At 35.7% G+C, this 22,062-nt stretch overlaps 1 protein-coding gene across 1 annotated transcript in view; it reads right to left on the bottom strand.

The window, feature by feature from the left end:
• Nucleotides 1-1,830: 1,830 nt before the first annotated feature.
• Nucleotides 1,831-22,062, bottom strand: part of KCTD8 (potassium channel tetramerization domain containing 8) — an 88,739-nt gene continuing 68,507 nt past the window's right edge. Inside the window, exon 2 of the mRNA XM_080590262.1 lies at nucleotides 1,831-3,135. Coding sequence (XP_080446388.1) covers nucleotides 2,675-3,135 — 461 coding nt within the window. The 3' untranslated portion in view covers nucleotides 1,831-2,674. The remainder of the gene's footprint in view (nucleotides 3,136-22,062) is intronic.

The following is a 22,062-nucleotide window of genomic DNA, read 5'->3' as shown; positions in this document are numbered from 1 at the left end:
TGCTGGCTAAAAACAACTTGTTCTATAATGAGATAAAAGTTAATGTCATTATTCTAACTGTGAAACATAACCCTTTAGAACGTGAAAATAATATGAAAATTATAATTGAAATATTGAAAGAAAAATAACAAATTTATTTTTGACATTCTTTTTCAAATTTAAGATTGAAAAAAAAATATTTTGATCTATCTTTCCTTTCCAAAGAATGTGTATTTTAAATGTATAAACTTCACATGGAGTGGAATTTTAATGGACTGACCACCTCTACTGAAAGACAATAAAGGACACAGAATTCCAATGTTTGTAGACTACTCCTCTGTAACAAAGTAAATAGCTGGAAAAGAAATACAATGAAAAAGGCTGAAATGGATAAAAGAGAAAGAAGCTAATTAGAAAAGTAAGAAAAAGAGGAGAAAGAAGGATGCAATCGAAAAACCCAGCTCTTACCACTTCCTGCTTCTATTAGAGAATTCTCTTATAACACTTGGGAATTTCCTGCCAACCCTATCCATCTAATCACCCACAAGCTCCTCAGTTACACCAAATGATGTGGCTTGCCATCTCCCTAATCACAGCCTGTAATCTTAAACCTGTAAATTAATAAACACATAGATGGGGTTGGAGCTGTAACTGTGTGAACTGTATGAAAAGCGTGACAGGCATCGCAGAATATGCCTGGAGGATTCACGGGAGCCATTGCTTTTTCCCAGTCTCTTACTACACGTGCCAATTTTTCACTCTGAAAGAAGGAGAGTGTGTGCTGTGCAACCCCCCGACCAAAACACTTAATCTGAAGATGCTAGTGGGGTTGCTAAGTAACAGCAATGTGGTTTATCTGACACATCACTTGTGCCTTGCGAACACTTCAGTTCTCTTCAGGAATGAATTAAATCTGAGAAATTTTAGGTAGTCCATTAAAAGAAAAAAAAATATCATTAAAAAAAAATCTACATATTGACAAATTAGAAGGGATAAACAGGTCAAACAAATACCTAGCCATACCATAGGCAGGTAGTGACTGAAGTGCTAAGAGTAAGTAGCACAAAACAGTCTCCAAACTCAATGGCAAGGTTTAATAGAAAGGTTCAAGATACTGTGTGAACCTAAAAGGCATCATCCCAAATGGAAACGGCATAAAATAAAGACAATGGAAAACTGCATAACCTGTGAGAAGCGCTATGAAGTCAGATTCAAAAAGCAAGAAGAAAATTCAGTGTGAGATTCTCAAAAATTCTCATTAGTCTTATTTTAAGTTATGAAAATGCTTTCAAAAGATGAAATGCTGGAGTAAACTGATTAGTTGAATGGGAAAGAGCAATAAGCTCTTTCCAAGTATAGCTGTCTGCACCACAGTTACCTTGTTATAATGAAAACCATATCAATTTTCCTGTATCTGCTTTGAGAAATTAGGTTTGTCATAGAAAAGACTATTCACAGAAAACTTTATTTTGTAAATGTGTAAATTTTCTGTGATATTTTAAATCCTCTGTTTCTAAGATGATTTTTGTGAACTTGTCGAGGTTGGACTGCTTTCAGTTCTGTTAGTGAAAACATGCAGTGTTTTAGTTCATTCCCCCCTGCAGCCTAGCATAGCTCTTCCTTCTGGAGTCTGTACTGTTGTTCCGATTAAATGGCACTGCACTAAACATTGTTCGCCCACTCCTGAAACATGTTTTTTTGTTTGGCTTTGTGTTGTGTGGTTTTTTTTTTCATTTTTTTTTCAGCAAAGTAGTTATGAAAACATTAAACAAAGCAAAACAAAACAAAAACAATTTGCTTGAGTCTCTTAAAGAGAGGAGATAACGATAGCCAAGAAAATCTACCAGATGGTTCTTTTAATAAATACATTAAAGTCTCTTTTATTTTTCTCCAATTTTAGCGACTAACATAACAGAAACTTTCAGACCATCAAACCAGTTTTCACAATCTGTCATAAGTTTGCATTTCACAGAAATAATCCTGACAAGCACTAATAGATGAACGTTGTTGGTGCAATAATAAAACAGTATAAGGCATATTTACACCATCCTTACATACAGAACACTGTACACACAAAAAAATCACAGACCCAGAACAAAGCAAATTCAATCCCTTAGACGTTTTACGTTTATAGGCTTGGTATCAAACAAATAATTCTCCAAGCAACAGACAACCTCTTGTTCTTGTGTGATTTATTTGTAACATTGTGCTCATGCAAAATAGGTATTTGTTTTATTGCATTAACATTGAAAGAACATTGGGAGTTAGTTCTGAAACCAGTTCAATCAAATTTTTAACCCTGTTTCTCTTCATCCATAGCAAGTCTGAGTCATTTTTATTTGTGACATAAAACGAGGCATTAACTGATGATTGAGATTTTTATTTGATAAATTCCAAAATGATAATGAAGCTCAACTGACTACAGTTCGAAAACCATCTTTCTTCACCATGCACGTTTTTCTTTGCTATTATGAGGTGGTTTAGATGAGACACTTTTTTGTATTTTTAAGTTTCTATCTTTTTATATATATTTTTAAAGAAACCATGTACTATCCAACATCCACTGTTCACAGAAGGAAATAAGCAGCAGGAATAGCTCTGGTGGCAGAGTTGGCCAGGAGGAGGACATCAGTAAGTTAGTGGCAACTTATTAAACATCAAATGCCCCAGAGATATGTAATGAAAGAGCTGAGTACTATAACCCATATTTCTGTAAGAGTTCAGACTGCCAGGGACGTTTGCGCTCTGGAAAGTAATCTGGAATGTGGATTTTTTTAAAATCTTGAATGCATTTTCTCATTTCTTCCTCAACACTCAGCTTCTCACATACCTTCTTTTTGGAAAGATTTGTTTCTCTGGACTTGCTAATGAGAGTTTGAAAGAGTTCACTGTTCCTGCGTTTGTCTGGCGGTGGCATCCACTGCACTGGGGCCTTCTTAGATGGACGATCCAAAGTCAGAGTATTTGGCTGGTGAGCTGTGGACTGCTGAGTGCTAGAAGCATTTTCTTGAGGAGTGCTTGCTTCTGAGTGGCTGTCACAACTTGAGGTGGACAACTCGTTGCAGGAAGTCCCACTTTCACTACCCTTGTCCAAGACTTTGTCGTGCTTCCTGTCCTCATGGTCTTGTTTGGGGGAAACAGTTCTCTGTGGTGGCCCTAATACAAGGCAGGAAAGAAAAAGTATTAAATATGTATCGGTTTACACAGAAAACTGATCAGCTGTCATTTAGAAAAACACGACACGGGGTCTCAGCTGAGATAAAATGGAGGCATTTCCTTTTAGTCAAAAGAATTATGTCAGAGTGGTATGTGACCTCTAGGTCTGGTCCTACATGTGTGTTCAGTTGTCAATATCCTCACACCTAAAAATGTTTTCAGCAAGAATTCAATGCCTGCCTAGGAAGAATCCAGGCAATGAAATATGTATAATCCTCACAGATTATCTGCATCAGAAATCCCTGCAGGCAAGTTTGAAAGAGGTATTTTGCCACCACATCCCCAGAAGTTTATTATGAGAAATTAGATTTTGTAGTATTAGGAAAATACTGCCATACATTTTGCAATCTCTTTCCTTTGCTTAAAGAAAAATATTCCAAGGGCATTGATTTTTTAATTTTTTATTTTATTTTCATTTTTATTTTTTTGAAACTCTAATTTATCTGTTCGGAACAGTCTACTGATACCATGCCCTACAGATGTCAGCTATGCAGAAACCCCGGTCTCCAAAAGAGTATTAATCCTGGAATAACAGAGATTGTTCTGTACTGACAGTCTTTAGGCTTTTTATTATTATTTATTTATTTATTTTTGCCATATACTCATTTCACTCCCCTCCTACTGTCAGTTGTTATGCCAGATTTGCCTCAGTGCACATTCAGGATTAGATTGTACATCTCCTACTGCACAAGCTGGCAAGGAAAAGGAGGCTATGAAGTTATCTGCAACGAAGCACTCTGTAGCAGCAGAGAGAGCAAGCTGATGGCCTATCAGCAGGAATTGCTCCGTGCTTCATGCAACTGAAAACAGGATCAAGGCTGTATTCTCTCCAGATATTATTTTTGCTTTGAAGTCTTGAGCAGAATTATGAATGTGAAGATGGTTGTCGCTAAATCTGTACAAGTATTTTCATTTCCGAAAACTTATTTCAAAACTCCAGCTGTGAAATGATGTTATGCTGACATCATATAAACATCATGATGTCAGTTTGGGACACTATCTAAAGCTCACAGAAATATGTACAGAGTTCAACAGGCTTCGGATCAGAGCAAAGATGTTTAAACATCTAAATGAAAATGAAGAGCAGTATTTCAGTGACAGTTGTGTGTCTGCTAGGAATCCTGACAGAGTCCAAACAGCATCTAAATGTCTTATCAAACCTAGCTTACCCTTACAGGTTACCCAAACACCACAAGCATCAGTTACTGTCTTTGCTTGGACCAAAACTCTGGGTATGACAGCCCAACTCCGAGTTAGTGGGACAAAGTTGCAAGGAGATTTTTGAGTCACTTATTATTCTGTTTTTCAGAATTACAAATCAGAAATACAATTACAATTATAAAGAATGCAGGAGCAATACAAACACTCTAGTGTCTTTTTGACAGTGCAGTTCTATGATTCAAAGGAATCTAAGAAGATGGCAGTATTTTATAAGAGACACAGGGGAAAACAAAAAAAAGAAAAACACAAAACCAAATATATATAATAAACTAACAAAGCAGCACTCAACAATCTGCTCTTCTTTTGTTTAAGACAGCATCCCAAGATACTGTGCCACATTTCTGTAGTCCACCTGGAGAAATCCATGAATAATCAAGATCCAAAGAGAAGAGAAAACAATCCATCAGGGCTTGTACTTACATTATTCACAGTGGAAATCACAAGTGATTTTCTACTTCTTTAGTAGAAAATATTTAGTGCACGGCTGCAGAAATTTCCCTTCTCTTTCTCTTCAGGTTCACCTTCTTAAATAGATTTACATGCCTGCCTTCTATTATTCTATCTGGCACTTCATTTCATACCTCAAAACTGTTGTATGAATATGCTAAATGTAGACAGTCAGCTGACATCATGGAATTACTCTGCCTGTGCAGCATGTGATTATAAAACTGAGTGATTATAAAACTGAGCAGTTAATCAGATAATGATTTCAGTATTGTTACTGTGATTTTCAATAACATAATTAACACCAATGTCTAGTTTACAATCATAGCTTCTTCAAATGTAACAACAGAGTCTGCGATTGAGAAATTAGTTTAGTGTTAGCAACACCCTGTAGACTTCAACTCTGTCTTTCCTGACCATTTTTTTTTTTTTTTTGCTGTAACCACGTGAATCAAGATATTATGTCTAGTTGGTCTATTACTTCTTTATTGCTATTCCTTGTTTCTCCAGGGCTCAAACCTGCACTGTACTAAGGATCTAATTCAAAAAAAGTATTGAAACACACATACATACTTCCAAGAATATAAAAAAAATAAATCCATTTTACAGCTACAAGGTTATCCAACTGCCTGATATTAGCAGGTATGTAAATGTTTATTTGGATCAGGGCCCTGACGTTCAGTACCTTACAGCTCTGAATTGCCTAAATTCACAATGAATTTAATCCATACACAGGTTTCTCTCACACCTCTCCTTTTAAAAATTAACAGATACTCCCTCAGAAAGAATTATTTATATGCTCCTGTACTTCTTTCTCGATAGCGCATTATTAACAGAAGTAAGAGTCCTGCTGAATTAGAGTTTTTTTTCTCACAGTATTTTACATCTGCTTAAACCCCCAAAGAATTTATAAATACACAATCAAGGGTCCTGAGAAGAAATTTCTTTTATTTTCAAAATTAGGGATTATTAGATAAATTTAGATATCTCTCTGTTTCAGAAAGCAACTCCTTATTGCCCTCATTTGTGACTGGGACTGTGTGATGGGGTGTTGGCTCCACTATACCTTCTCAGCCCTTCCAAAATATCACCAAAGATGTTCACACAAATCAGTCTACCTGGAAATATTTATTTTCCACAAGTATAGAATAGGTCTATAGAATAGAAACTCAGAGAAAGTATATTTGCTCTACTGTGCATGTAACTAAAAGGCTTCACTGACTTCCAGCCTTCACCCTTTCCTGTCCCTCTTTCTCCTGCCCTTTCCAGGACCTCTTACCTGCTGCTGGTTCTCCAGCTGGAAGCTGGAAGTGAGTCACTGCATCTTGGTCCTCTCCAACTCATTCGCCTCTACCCATATATGTCTGGTTGTCCTCTCCACTGCCCAGTTCTCCCAACATTTCCCAGTTAACACTTTTCTGGGCAGTTCGAATACATAAATAGAATAATTGAGTTGGAAGGAACCTACAAAGATCAAGCCCAACTCTTGACCACTTCAGGACTAACCAAAAGTCAAAGCATATTATTATTAAGGGCATTTATCCAAATGCCTCTTGAATGCTGACAGGCATGGGGCATCAACCACATTGCTAGGAAGCCTGCCACAGCGTTTGACCACCCTCACAATAAAGAAATTTTTCCTAATATCCCTCTTTTTTTTAAAAAAAAAAACAAACAAACCACAACCTTTTCCTAATATCCTCCCCTGGCCCATCTTTGTGCTGTTCCCGTGCATCCTGTCATCAGTTATCAGGAAGAACAGGCAGGTACCTCCCTCTCCCCTTCCCCTCCTCAGGAAACTATAGAGAGCAGTGAGGTCACCTCTCAGCCTCCTTTTCTCCAGAGTACACAACCCAAAGTGTCCCTAGCCTCTCATCAGAAGGTGTGTCTTACAAGACAAAAATTTTTAGCAAATACTTTATATTTATTGAGAATGCATCTTAAAAACATTGCAGCATTGTTAATAAAATAATGATGTAAAAATCCAAAACAACCTTCCATGTTTTAAACTGATTTCAACAAAAATGAAAACAGGAGGACAACAAGGCTTAAACTGACTGATTATCTTGGAAGGCTCGAAAACATGATAGCAAAGAGAACAAATGCTATTTTTATTTGTATTTATAAAAAAAAATCTAATCCAACAATATGGTTTTCAATTTGATTCATAATTTTTGCATGAATGAGAATATTGGCAGTATGTGATTTGCATATGATTTTGCATGACACGAAGACTTTTTTCTCATCATTTTGCGTAGCTACATAGGATTTCAGTCTGGTACACAGCCTTGTTAATACTCCTGAATGAAATTTTCTTCTACTTAGTTTCTCACATTACATTATTAAACAAATCCTATTGTTTTATGCTTTATTCTTAAAAATCTAAGTAAAATTAACTGTATTTAATAATCTATTGTAAAAAAGAACAACAACAAAAACCCCTCATCAAATCCCATATTATGATGGACTCATCCATCTTGTATATCTACCTTTTTTATTACTTTTCACCAACATTCAAAGTATTGCACTAACCTAAAAGCTTAGAGAAAAGTCACCTGTGAATTTTGATGACAGGTTATGATTACTGTGAGAACATTTTCATTAACAGACTTCTGAGTACTTAGTATGTTACTTTTATGATAAAGGACTATTTTTTTTTTTTTTTGTCTAATTTCACCTTTATTTTTTAAAAAGATTTTTTTTTTCAAAAAAGCTATAACAAGATAGCTCTATAAACCCAATATATTTGTGGTTTGTATTGTTACTCTGATTTTCAATAATATAATTAACACCAATGTCTAGTTTACAATCACAAGGGCACATACTCTGCCCTTGTGAGGCCTCACTTGGAGTACTGCATCCAGGTTTGGTGCCCCCAGCACAAGAAGGATGTGGACCGCTTACAGTGGGTCCAAGGGTGGGCCATAAAGATGATCAGAGGCATGGATCTTTCTTCACCTCTCCTCTGAAGAAAGGTTGAGAGACCTGGGGATGTTCAGCGTGAAGAAAGGAAGGCACTAGGGTGACCTCACTGCAGCCTTTCAGTAAGGGGGCTTATAAAAGAAGATGGAGAGCAACTTTTTGCTCAGGCAGATAATGATAGGACAAGGGGGAAGGGTTTTAAACTAAAAGAGGGGAGAGTTAGATGTTAGCAGGAAATTCTTCCCTCAGAGGATGGTGAGGCACTGGAACAGGTTGCCCAGAGAAGCTGTGGATGCCTCATCCCTGGAGGTTTTCAAGGCCAGCTTGGATGATGTCATGGGCAACCTGATCTAGAGGTGGCATCCCTGCCCATGGTAGGAGAGTTGGAACTAGATGGTCTTTAAGGTTGCTTCCAACCCAAGCCATTCTATGATAATCTGTGGCATATTAATGATATTTCCACTGATAGGAGAAAATCCAGCTAATTCCTTGAGACCAGCATGGGATTCAGCTTGCCTCTTACCACCAGAGTTGTAGGTTAAAACTAGCAACTGTAAGTTCTGTGCTATATCATCTTATTGAAATCTCTTCTGTGAACATACACTTTTTGAAGAATAGTGCTTGATGGCAAAGAAGTTTACAAAAGGACCACTGCACTCTGTCCTCTTAAATGCACAACAAAATCAAGCTAAATCAACTGCTCTATGGCCAGAAAAAGAAATATAATATTTGTGTTGTGGTGTTTGCTTGTTTGTTTTTTTAAAAAATAGCAAGTAAAATAATTAAAAAGCAAATAAATAAAGAAATAGATAAAGAAATAAGTAAATACTCAGTTTTCATCTTGTGTCTCCTCTGGAACAAAATTTCAAACCAGTTTTTGGATTAAAAGCCAGATCCAAAGAATGCTTAGTATAAAATAGTGAAGTATTTTTCAGAAGGAGGATTGAAACTCAGATTTTCCTATTTTTATTTCTCCTTTCAGATGAGTGATCAACTGCTATGGGTAGCCAAATGCTCACACTTGTGTGTTCTTTGACCCAACTGAGACTTGGCTTTAGTCAATGCAAAGTAGAATAGCTTCAATAAACTGAAGAGAATGTTCCCTTCACCTTCAATTACTCTAGTGCCTTCAGGGTAATATATACATTTGGAAGACGTGAGTTAACTTCCCTCAGGCACAAGAGAGAATTAGTATCTGGGAGGCTTTGATTTATTAATGCTTTAAGCCCTGAACTCTTGCATTAAAGGCCAATACTGTTGACAAACCAACTTCGGTACTTGGAGCAGAACCTAAATTTTATGTGACCTAAGAAAGCCAAGCAAGTCAGCTTCCAGATGAGACTGACACAGAAAGGTCTTGTGAATTGCAGCACAGCTTCCTTAACATGAAGAATAGCACTTAGGTTACTCACATCTTAACAAAACAGTTTTGTAACTATGACCTATGATCTGGCAAAGCTTCAAGTTCATGTTTTCAGAATATGCAAATTGGTTTGGCTTCACTAACAATCTGATTCTGATCTGTGAATCTGGTTCCAAAACTGCATCCATTTAAAAAAAATGTTTTAGACCAAAATGTTGACCCCATTCAAGTCAGAGACAACATAATCTGTGACCTTAAGTTATAAAAAATGGATTTCAAAAGAGTGTTCATTCTAGTGTGAATGTAAAAAAAAAAAAAAAAAAAAAAAAAAAAAAAAAAAAAGATCTTGGAAAGTAATTTAATGATGAAAGAAGGAGTGAAAAGATACTGTCTTATTGTTAATGTTTCAGAGCATCACGATTTTTAGCAATGTTTATTTGTTGTTTGAATACGTGGATATTTCAACAGGAAGAATATCTTTGTGATTGCACATTTGATGAAGCATTTTATTTAAATCCCCTTACCTGCCATGAAAAGTTTAAAAGGCACTGTGTAGAGATTTTGGCTGTACCGGGCATAGATCTCACAGGAGAAATTACCCTTTAATAGTGTTAAACTTGGTGGTGTGTGAATGGATATGTGGTACTTGAAGGGAATGAACCAATTCATCTTTCAGATTAGTACCACATGCCTGTAAGTGATAAGTGCTCTGTCTCAAAAACAAAACAAAAAACACAACACAAAAATATTTTTTTCTGTCACATTTACTACCATCTGATGTTAAATTAACTTCTAGAAAGGGTATAGTAGAATGAGTTAAACAAATCATTTATTTATTGAAAATTTCTTTTACTTCCAGTAAAGCTGTATTTGAAATATTAACATTATTCACAATATAAAGAGATTAACTTATATAGAGGGAACTACCTTTGTTATTTGGAATGACTGAAGATATGCAATAAGCACTCTGATGCCCAACTTGAATTCATTAGATACTTCAACCTAGTCTTGTTTTGAACAAATAACAAAACCATACTCTTTCCATTTATTAGTTTTCTGACTGGGTTCTGTGATAGGCAGAACAGTACATAAATATAGGAGAGAGTCAATGAAATTCTGACACAATTTGTTGCATTCCAGTAAAACTAACAAAGAGTCCACAAAACCGTTTTTAAATGTATTAATCTGAAAATTGTGAAGATGTACCAAGAAATGTCATTTCTTGGACCCAAATCTGAAACCTTTCTTAAGATAATTTTGATACTTAAGGACAACTTAAAAATGAGTTCATTGATATATATGAAAAATAAATAAAAAAAAAATCATAAAAATCAGGCATCTTCCATACCTTCACTTGCAACAGTGAACAGACCAAACTAATTGTATTTCAGAAATATCTCAGCAACTTCTGGTAAACATCCTTGTCATTCATTTCCTAACTGTCAAGTAGGTTTGCACTCAGCTCTATGTGCTAATATTATCTGCCTCTTTTTGATTATTTTTCAGTGGCCAGCAGAGTTAAGAGCTAAAATCTTTTGTTCTGTCCACAAGAAATGTTTGTTAGTTTTCAAAAAAAAAAAAAGAGCTATTCCTTAAAAAAATAGTTAATTAATATTAAACTATACCAAATCATCTTCAAATTATTAATCTATTGATCTGAAATTTAATAAGACTTATCTAGGGTGATATTCTCAATTGACCACAAAAAGAAGTCAGGAGAACAGTATCAAAAGCAGGACATTTTATCATGTAGTTCTTATAAACTCCCTTAAGACTTCATTGCTTCTTTCCCCTAGCTGATGCTGACAGAAAGCTTATCTTGTTACCGTTGATCACTGGAAGAGAATTCCTTGATGCAAATCCCAAGCTTCCAACTCTCTCTTTAAAGCTAAAAGGAAAAGTGTCTTCTCAATTCTTTCAACACCAGGATAGTGGTCTAGATACTACAATAAAATCCCAGTTTCAAGGATCCAGATGTCTTTAAGTTGTTCTGTTTTAACTATTTTCTTGAAATTACTTCTACCACAGGCTTAAATTACAAAAAAAAAAAAAAAAAAAAAGAAGTCAGAAGTAGACAATGCACTTGCAAAAGCTTTATGGGGGCAGAGTGACAAAGAAAGATAATCATTCCATCTTCATATTGCAGAAACAAACCCTAGATGCATCTCCCTCCCAGGATTCATAGGACAAACTATAAATTACTGTTTAACCTATGGGTTTATAGACTCACTATTCTCTTTCCTATCCTGTATCCTTAGGCTGCATTCAAAGAAAACAGGTGTTGGGCTGGGGAAGGACTTTTAGATCCCTGTGCTTTCCTTGGATCTCTGAGGTTGCCAAATACTTCTGGCAACTTATCATTCACCTTCCTCACTCCCTTTCCCTTTCTTCTAAGAACATATTTAAGGATAACCTAATCAGGAATTTCAGTCTGTCATCAACTGCATTGCTGGCTGCTGCCTTCTGCTTTGTAAATATTGATATTGGTTGGGCATCTGCTCAACTGTGAAACAGTCTTTTAGCCACTGGATCTGTATTTGGCAAAGCCCTAATCAGAGCTTTAGGCAACACGAAGTTGAATCCCTTTCCACCAAGATAAGTAACACTCCTTTTTGAACGACTCACATTTTATTTTTCCTAAATTAGTTTTAACTTCTCAGCTGTCAGATGCAGCTCCCTGTGTGGCCACACAAATGCTTGTGCCAGAACTAAAGGCACCAAAGGGACAGGAAAGAATACAAGAGAAGGGATTGCATTTTTCAGAGAAGGCTTATGGCAACTTGAAACATACATGAAACTTGTCTTTTTCCTACACACGCGTACAGTAATAATGTCCTCATCAACATGTAGTTTACTTTCAATAAAAATATACCTGGAATGTAAAAAATACCCACTCAAATAAGATCTACCAAACACAAACTTATTTCAGTGGGACTTCGGGGATTCTGTCACTTCCAAAAACACTGCTACGCCCACAGAAGCTCAAAAATTATTTCAAGACTGAAGGAGAGGGATTAAGACAATGATCTCAGGAATCTTTGTTTTGATATTTTCTTTTAATGTAAATTCATTCACAACCCTTACATTGGTAAGAACTCTTTGTGACGGACAGCATGGGCAGAAAAAAAAAAAAAGACAAAATCCATAATCTCAGACAATAAAACAAACTTTTTCCTCCACAGTTTTACTTCTAGTTTGTCTGGTATCATCTCACATTTCTTTGCTCTGTCAATTACTTTGTCAATCACTTTAGATAAAATGTGTAATCTCCACTTCTTCCTTCCATCTCTTTCAATTTCACAGGTTTCTTTCCTACTGGCATGCAAAATAAATTAATGTTAATGTGAATTTACAGAATGTGTATAAAACACACTAGTAGAAAGTTGCCAAAATACCACGCACTGGCTTGAAAGAAGTGTCTCATTAAAGAAATATATTTTAGACATCAGCAATTTTGGCAGGCTTACATGATACTAATGATAGCACTATAGGCAGTATGCAAGTACAAAATAATGAGAAATATACACTAAGAAGAAGTCTGTATTTTAATTTTGATTATTGACAGAAAGCAGAGAATTAAATGAACAGTTTAAGAGTCCACAGCGAGTTTTCCTAAGAGTTGAAGAACTAACAGAGTGGCAATTCAGAATATACTCAGATTATATTTGCATAGTTTTATGCCTTTCCTTGCAGGTTCTTGGGATGTGTCAGTCTTCAAGAATGCTGTGAAAGGAGCAGAAATGTTTGCTGAAAGCTTTTCCTCAGTAACAGTGATGACCATCAACGAAATCTTTCTTACTTCTATGTACAAGCTTTGAAGTACATTTCAGACTAACATTTCAGTAATAACAGTGCCATTCACCTATTTTATCATTAATGGCTGGTACATGGAAAATAAAGTAAAATAATATGAAATTAATGAGGCATCGCATCCTAAACTATGTAAAGCACATGCTGATAATAGCACACTATATTTAGATCCAAATTCCTAGATCAGCCTTATGGAACATTGAAAGCATTCACCCTAATAACTATAGAAAATGTGAAAACATGCAGAAAAACAATCTTATTTATCTGGTATATATTTAAGTAAAATAAAAGTTATTGAATATTGAATTCACTCAACACATATTTTCTCCTGTGCAAAAAAACCCAAAAAAACAAAGAATTTGCAAATGATTTGTATCTAGAAATATTATATATCTACACTTACTCAACCAAAATATTGTGACTATATCACATAAACCCACAAACAAAGACTGAAGACTGAATTCACTGAATGAATTCTCTTTGGGAAACAGTGAAACAGCACAGATCACAACTGCAGTGCAGTAAACAAAACGTGAAATCCTTAACAGAAATCCTGAGTATTTGCAGAAGAGCAAACTACATTTGTGACAACACAGAATCAAAAGCATTTAAGGGACAAGAGTACACTGATCACAGTTAAAATTTCAAAACAGCAATATTCAAAACATCAAAAAAAATTGTCATGCACTTCTTGGACAACATGTGAAGATAAGTGTGATGTTATATATCTTGAACTAAACTAAATGCTATCATGTAATCAGATACAAGGAGTAAAAATGAAGACCCAAAAAGGATTTGCCTTTATTAAAGATGTGGCTGTTATTAATAATAAATTTATTCCTCTTGCAGTTGCAGACTATATGCTCTATTAATCACCTGCATTGTGCACAACGTAGTTAGGCTGCATCAGCATTAATTAATAGATGACCTTTGCGCCTAAACAGTTTAAAATCTAAGAACATGACAAGAAACAACAGATGGGAAGAGACAGATGGGAAAGTACCAAAAAAATGCAGTATTGGTCAGCATGATAGGCTGCTTGTCTCAGACCTCCAGCTGTCTAATCTTTTGTCAAGACCTATATGAGCAGCATAGAAACAGAGAGTTTTAAGGAGGATTTTGAAGGAGAATAACACAATAGCAGTCCAGATTTAAGAGGTATTTTCTTCCTCAAGTAAGGAGCAGTATCAGCAATGACATGAATGTGAGCAATAGATAAAGTCACCATGGTCTGGTTGAAGCCATGAGTTAAAATTACAACAGGAAATATGTGGGGGCTAGGTGAGGATAGTCAATCAAAGGCCTGGAGTGTGAGGACGAACAACTCACCTTTGACATAAAACTGAAAAATTTAATGTAGGGACTGAGAAACAAGGGTCAAAACAATAAACTACTTAAAAAATATATATTATTTATTTATTTATTTATTTATTAACAGCACAGAGCAGATGCTCTGTAAGGAGAAAAAGTTTTCTTTTCCACAGTTACGTACTTAAAGTTTGGATGGAAGAAGAGGAAAATAAAGACCACTTATTAAAAGTATAATTAATTATTCATGTTTCTAAGCAAGCTCATTTAAGACTAAAAATACATGTTGCTGTTAATATACACAAAAGTGCCTATGACCAGTTTTCATTTTTATGTAATTTTCATTTTTATGTAATTTATTTTGATAAGGTAGAAAATACCATTTGCCAGAAGATTTTTCTGTGCCCTCTGTTATGCAGCTATGTAGGCCAATGGAGCTTGCTGGTCCTGGTTAGCTTTTCCATGATTTCCTCAACACTTCTTACAATACTCTCCTAAAATGCTTTCTTGCACCACCGTAGCTCTTCCTAAAGTAGTCCTCCCTTCTTCCGGCAGCACTAATCAACAGCTAAATTACACCAGACCTGTTCTGAGCACTTTTAGGTTCTTAACATCTGTCCTGCAAACACTATATCCACTTCTGATTCTATTCAGCTTATTATGGATGCAACACAATGCACGAATTTGTAAGCTGAGAGATCTTACCTGCAATATTTATTTATTGCTTAAATCCCTCACCAAAAATATTTGCTGCAAGGTGACATCTAGTTGTGCCCAATGGTTGTATTTACATGTAACATTTCCACCCCTGACCAAGTTAAAAAGACACTGGTTCCCAGCCCAGAGGAAACCAAGATTATGATAGGTAGGAGGAATTCATTCTCCCCTTATTTCCAAAGTTTCAGATATCTTATCAGGAGACACAATAAATATGCATAACTGAGATATTTAATCACTTAACACAGTTGCATGAATAAATTACGCCCACCACAGACTGAAATGTGTTTATTTAAGCTCATTCTTTCTTGAAATATTAACTATATTTGAAAAGTTTTTAAATAATAAAAATGTTAAATAATAAAACATGCACTGATTTTCCACTATCTTGCAAATTGAATACAAAATAAGTCCAAAAGACTATCATTTCTTTCATTATTGTTAGAATTTTGGATTTTATGAAACATACCATATCTTGAGATATTCACAAAACTTGTCTTATCAGTGCAGAAATATAGATATTAGTCAATTATCTAATTTAGCCCTAATAGAGGCAAAACAGACAAACTACAAGAATCAGTATGAGAATTTCAGAGAGATACACATTCACTTATACATTTTACAGCAATTCCAGTAAATTATTTGAATAATGTTTGAATTAAAAGTAGTAACAACAAAAGCAGTAAGAGCAGAAAAGAAAAATATATTTAATGTCATTTTGGGACAGTTGAAAGTACTAATGAAAGTTATTACTTCAGATTTCATCTGCCAAACAAACATGAGCAATTTTCATTTTAACATAATTTTCATTTTTCCTACCTAATAGGAAAAACATTTCATAGAAAATTACAACCTCACTCTGATTATCACTAACAGTTTTGCCTCAGTGTGACCAATGTCAAGTCAATAATTGTTTTACTAGAATTTCATTGTCTAAACTATTTTACTTTTATTTTATTTTTCTGTCTTGGACAGGCTCAAAAGAGGATTGGCCAGCAGATGGAATAATTACTTGGGAGTATCATCACAAAAAAAGTTACCAGGTTAGAATAGCAGCATTCAATGCATTTTAGCAAGTAATCATTCATAATGAATATAATCTCATTTTGTATTAATTGGCATCTTCATTGCATTCATCTAAGAGCTGTAATATCTTAGTTGTACAAATATACTAAAACACACAAACATTAAGATCTGGAAGAAGATAAGGGGCAGCTGATATGAAAACACTTCTTTCTTCTAATAACCATAAGGTTTGGGAATATTTCATCTTTCAGAATACAAGACTCATTTGTTGCCTTACAGGTGACAAAAAGAGCCTAGAATAAGTCGTAGTTCTGCATTTGGAAGTTTCCAACAGCATCTCAAACTGAAACCTGCTTTTGACAACAGCTTGAGGTGGTGCTTTTTTTCTGTCACGCTCCAGAGATGACAAAAGACTATATGCATAAGGACTGTCAGGGGTGTATGATGTAACTTCAGTAACTCAGACTTCCAAGTGCTATCTGTGTGGTGATTAATCAAGGAAAGGCCTACATGTTACTTTTCTTCTCACTCTATCCCCCAAACAGGAACCAAAGGTCAAAATACTCCTCTCTTTCATTGGCCTCAGGATTTTTGTACAAAATGTTTTGCTTCCAACATCTTGTTTCTCTTAATATTACTTCGTCTGATTGCCTCAAATGTTAGCTTCATTTAACCAAGTTTTACCAATGATAGCATATCTTTCCTAATCAGCTGTACATTGAGCTTTCAAATGCAACAAGACATTTACACTGAACAAATTGGTTTTGTGTCTGAAAATGTTATTTTCTTCTGCTTTTCAATGTCATTATGAACATCAGTGTGCCCCTGCCTTGGTGCCTGAGTTTCTCCATCTGTTAAATGTGGGTGGTCTCTTCTGAAAATGTTTTCCAGATCTACTGCTGAAAATATTGTATGATAACTGGATACTCATAATATTAAACCAGAAGAAATCTCACTGAGATGGGTTACACAATAAAGTACAGCTTGGGCAAAGAGAAAGTAAAATCAAGATCATAAACTCAGTAACAGGTTTATTTCTTGAAACTACAGAAGATATCACCCTTTTTCATTCTTACTTGGTTTCTGCTCTGCTAATGAGTGGTATTCCATGGTATCACTGTGGTTTGACAAATTTAGGAAAGCAAATGAAGTCTAAACACGAGGCAACTACTCTGTCCTTAATGGAAAAGATGAATGAAGATCCAATGATCTTAACATTGGTTCTTCTGGCTGCTTCTAATTGACTTTGATTTTCACTCATCAGTCAACAGTTTATGACATTGTTCCTTATTTCCTTTTAAAGAAAGTGCAAAGAAATTTGGAAAAGAGGAAGAAAAATGTGTCAATACGGAGTCCTGCATTTTTCATACAAGCTATTGTAAGTTACATGCTGAAAAGCTAGCTTTCATGTTATCCTTACTATGCATGAATGGCAGAGCTTCAGAGCTGCCTGTATTCCAGACGAGGTCACAGATGTGAGATGAACACTGGTAGACACTTTTTTTAACAGAACAAAAATGTTGATGTTTCCCTTGAAAGAGAATGTATTTAAAACAAAAACAACAAAAGAGGAACCAATTTCAGAACAGGAAATAGTTCTGTCTTTATTTCTGCAAGGACTTCTTCCACACTTCTTAAATTCCTTTCCCCTCATTATGATTATGAGGGTAAAAATCCCTGGCAAAATATATTTGTAATATCCTAGTCATAGTGGAGGTTTTACATGTTTTAAGTATATGATGGACTAGAAAAAATTTGCTTCTTCTCTTGCTCAGGATGTGTGTTTTTGTGATTTTTGCTTTTTATTTTTTTTGTCTCTTAAGACAATTTTTGTCATTTCAGCAATTTACATGTATATATATATGATATATATACACAATATATATATTAAAGATGAAATCCACATAAGTAAAAAAATGAATAATTATTGAATTAACTTCCAATACTTTGGAAATTTTCTGTTTTTCTTTTCTTTTCTCTTTTTTTTTTGGGGGGGGGGGAGGGGAGGAATAAATTCATTTAAATCCGTGTGCCTCAAATGTTTTAGCTTCTGATGAAACCCTTATTTTTCACTGAAAAAATATTTCAGCAGATTTTTCTGAACACAACCATATATATATATCCTCCTATATCTCCCTAAGTCTGTAACACAACTGAACCAATAGTTCTACAGATTATTATTTTATTATATATTTCTGAAGCTATTTAAAGTCTTTATGTGAAAGACTAAAACAAAGAAAGGGGCAAAGAATATGGACTATTTTAACATGCATGGCAAAGTAATTAGAATAAGAGTATTTATGGATTATGCAGTATCTATGGATAATGTAGACATAGATAATGCAGTACTAAAAATATAGATATAGGAATACATTGCTATTAATGGTAAGACATTATATAATATAACATAAAATATGACACTTTTTTCCTCAGCAGGTGGAGGCAGGCAATTATTTTACAATCATCATATCCTTTGCTTCCTACTGCTATTGTTTGCTCAGTAATGAGAATTTCAGTTCTGGCACATTCATAGGGATGCATTTTTGATAGCATGGATCAGATCCTGATCTGAGTTGCAGTACTGTAAGTATAACTTTGTTTCAGCTATGCTGAAGGAGGTGCTTTGGTCTTTCACCAAACTTAAAACAGAACATGAGTTCACTGACAACATCTCGTTTATTATCATACATCAGCCTGAATATATGCAAAAGAGACACAGTGCTATATTCAGCAATGTTATAGATGGACCTGGAGGAACTTAACACCTTCTGAAACTTCTCTGTTTCAAAAAACTCAGAAATGCTTTCATAGTCATCATCAAACAGCGCTGCTAGGATTGGAACCATTGTATTGCTCTTGCAGTTCATTTTTATTGGTTGTGTATTTAGATATGTTTTTAAAGCATAGCTACTAGGAAAGGATTCATCATTTTTAGATGATGAATTATTTTCTGCCTTGTGGAACAATCTCAGTAGGCGGTCCAGGAACACAGACATTGAAAGCTAAAAGCCTGGAAAATAGAAAACTCTGCTATAGATTGCACAGTGAAGCAATAGCTGAGTCAGGTTTCTCAGGATGACAATTTTGGAGTTGTCCAGCATATATACTTAAATCTTCCTTTTTTTTTTTTTTTTTTTTTTTTGTTATGTGGTTTTCAGATTTTCCATAACTGGAACATAGCTTACAGATGTTTGCAAAACATTCATTTGATTGAATGCTTCTCTCCTGTCATCTCTCATGTAAGCAATGAAAAATTTGGAAAATTTCCAGTCATGTTTTCCTCCTTTATATTTCTTTAATAAAGGCTTCACTAAGTGTATTAAGCATCTCAGTTTAGCCAAAATAAAAGGAAAACCTTATGGCTGGGAAGTAAATGAGTTAAAGAGGCTTGGAAATAGTAGTATATGGTAGTGTATGGTAGTATATGGTAGTATATGGTATGTGCCTGCTTGATTCCTTAACCCTTGTCCAAGCCTGGATATCAGGACAAAGTAGATTGATGTGAGAGCCCTCTTTTCCAAAACAAAAATAAAGCTCTTACTTGCATCAAGGGACACCCTGAGAATTGGCTCAGTTTATACAGAAGCAAATATTGCCTGATATGCACAATTTCAGACATAAGAAATAGCGATAGTCACTGAATGGGAGTCCACAGCATTAAACTAAACCCCCTCTGTGAGCAGCATGTCTTTTCAGGATTAACAATTTATGAAGTTAATGCAAATCTAAGTATGCAGCTGTCCTTTTCTATTTTTAATAAACAAAAAGAAAATGTCATGAAGGAAAGGGGGAAAAAGCTGTTTCTCAGCTGCAACTGTACAGAAAACAGTGGCAGCATTATTCTCTGGGCTGTAAAATTGTACTAACCAGTTTTGTCATGGAGCTTAAGAATACAAGATAGGCCCAAACATTTTAACTCAATTTATTGTGCCTTCATGTTATTATTAAAATGTTCTTTGAATGAACTTATTTTAACTGATCGTAAAATAAATATGAGTTTATGTGTCATGGCTTTGCATAAACAAGTGTTGCTGCTCTAAATATTCCAAGATTTCATTGACTTTTCTTGCTGTTTTATGCAAGAATTAATAATGTCTTAGTTTCCTTAGGCATTTAAGCATGAAGAATCTTTAACTGCTTTGCCAAATTATATACATGAAGGAAAAACTTGCAGCATTTAAGTGCAGCAGTCCTCTGAGTGGGCTTTGTGTAAATATACATATTTTTCTGCTTGCCGTGGGTTTCTTAGACTTTGGTGATGGGTGTGCTATAAATATGTTGATAGGAATAGAATCTGCAGCTGCATGAAAAGATGAATTCTGAGTAATAAATATTTTGCTAAGACATCAGCACAACTTCTCACTCATTTGAGGAGTATTGTGAAACTTCTGCAGCAATGATCTGCAAAAAGCCAGACGAGGAGGATGGATACACAAATACAAAGTTGGCAACCTTTGACTAAATGGGAGGTGAAGATGCACTGAAAATTGAATTGTTAAGCTAGAGAAAAGTGACAAGTGGTTTCCCTTAGGAATCATTCTTGAGAGGAGTGTCTCATTTAGTATTTGTAGTCATGACCTCTGCACAGAAGCATGCTGCTAAAATGTGTTGTTGACACAAAGCTGCAAGAACTGCCATTAAAAGGGAAGCTGGAGAAATGAACTGATGCTGAAGACCAAAAATGTTAAAAACAGGATGAAATAGATCAGTATAAAAGGCATCTTGAACATTATTAACAAGAATTTCTTCCCTAAGTATCTGAGCTGGAACAAAAGGATAGGAAATAATTGGTTGTGCTAATTGATCACAGTGCCTCTGAACAAAGTAATACAGACATTAAAGAGTAGGATGTATGCAATTCCTGAGCATGACAAGTCAGGCATACCCAGAAGAAAATACTGAACAGCTCTAAAGGGAAGACCTGACCCAGAATACCACATTTAATTACGGCTTCCCACAGTCTTGAAAGACAATTTCAAATCAAAGGAGATGTAGAAAGAGCTTCTAACTTTCCCTGTTCCTTCCTTCCTTCCTTCCTTCCTTCCTTCCTTCCTTCCTTCCTTCCTTCCTTCCTTCCTTCCTTCCTTCCTTCCTTCCTTCCTTCCTTCTTTCCTCCCTCCCTCCCTCCTTTTTCTTTTTCTTTTTCTTTTTCTTTTCCTTTTCCTTTTCCTTTTCCTTTTCCTTTTCCTTTTCCTTTTCCTTTTCCTTTTCCTTTTCCTTTTCCTTTTCCTTTCCCTTTCCCTTTCCCTTTCCCTTTCCCTTTCCCTTTCCCTTTCCCTTTCCCTTTCCCTTTCCCTTCCCTTCCCTTCCCTTCCCTTCCCTTCCCTTCCCTTCCCTTCCCTTCCCTTCCCTTCCCTTCCCTTCCCTTCCCTTCCCTTCCCTTCCCTTCCCTTCCCTTCCCTTCCCTTCCCTTCCCTTCCCTTCCCTTCCCTTCCCTTCCCTTCCCTTCCCTTCCCTTCCCTTCCCTTCCCTTCCCTTCCCTTCCCTTCCCTTCCCTTCCCTTCCCTTCCCTTCCCTTCCCTTCCCTTCCCTTCCCTTCCCTTCCCTTCCCTTCCCTTCCCTTCCCTTCCCTTCCCTTCCCTTCCCTTCCCTTCCCTTCCCTTCCCTTCCCTTCCCTTCCCTTCCCTTCCCTTCCCTTCCCTTCCCTTCCCTTCCCTTCCCTTCCCTTCCCTTCCCTTCCCTTCCCTTCCCTTCCCTTCCCTTCCCTTCCCTTTCCTTTCCTTTCCTTTCCACAGAAATTACAGTGCTGGTATAAAAATAAGTTGATTTAAACCAATTGTGAATATAGTAGTAGCTTTTTAACAAGCAAAACAACAAGGTTTTGAAATTTGATAAATTTGTTAACAGGATTCCATGTGGTTGCTTCTGTGATAGTACAGGAGCAAATTCAGTAAAATGGTAATTGTCTTCAAGCCACATCTATGATGAGGCATCCAGATCAGCTACAGCTTTGGATTTGCCTAGATATTTTCCTATTGGTAATTCTCAAAGGCTTTTACTAAATGAGAATGAACCACAACAGAAAATGGGTTTCCTTGAGTCATTTCTGCTGGGGG

This window comes from Anser brachyrhynchus (assembly GCF_964034855.1).
Source record: "Anser brachyrhynchus genome assembly, chromosome: 4".
NCBI classification, from domain to species: Eukaryota; Metazoa; Chordata; class Aves; order Anseriformes; family Anatidae; genus Anser; species Anser brachyrhynchus.
This window is presented reverse-complemented; position numbering and strand designations above follow the sequence as displayed.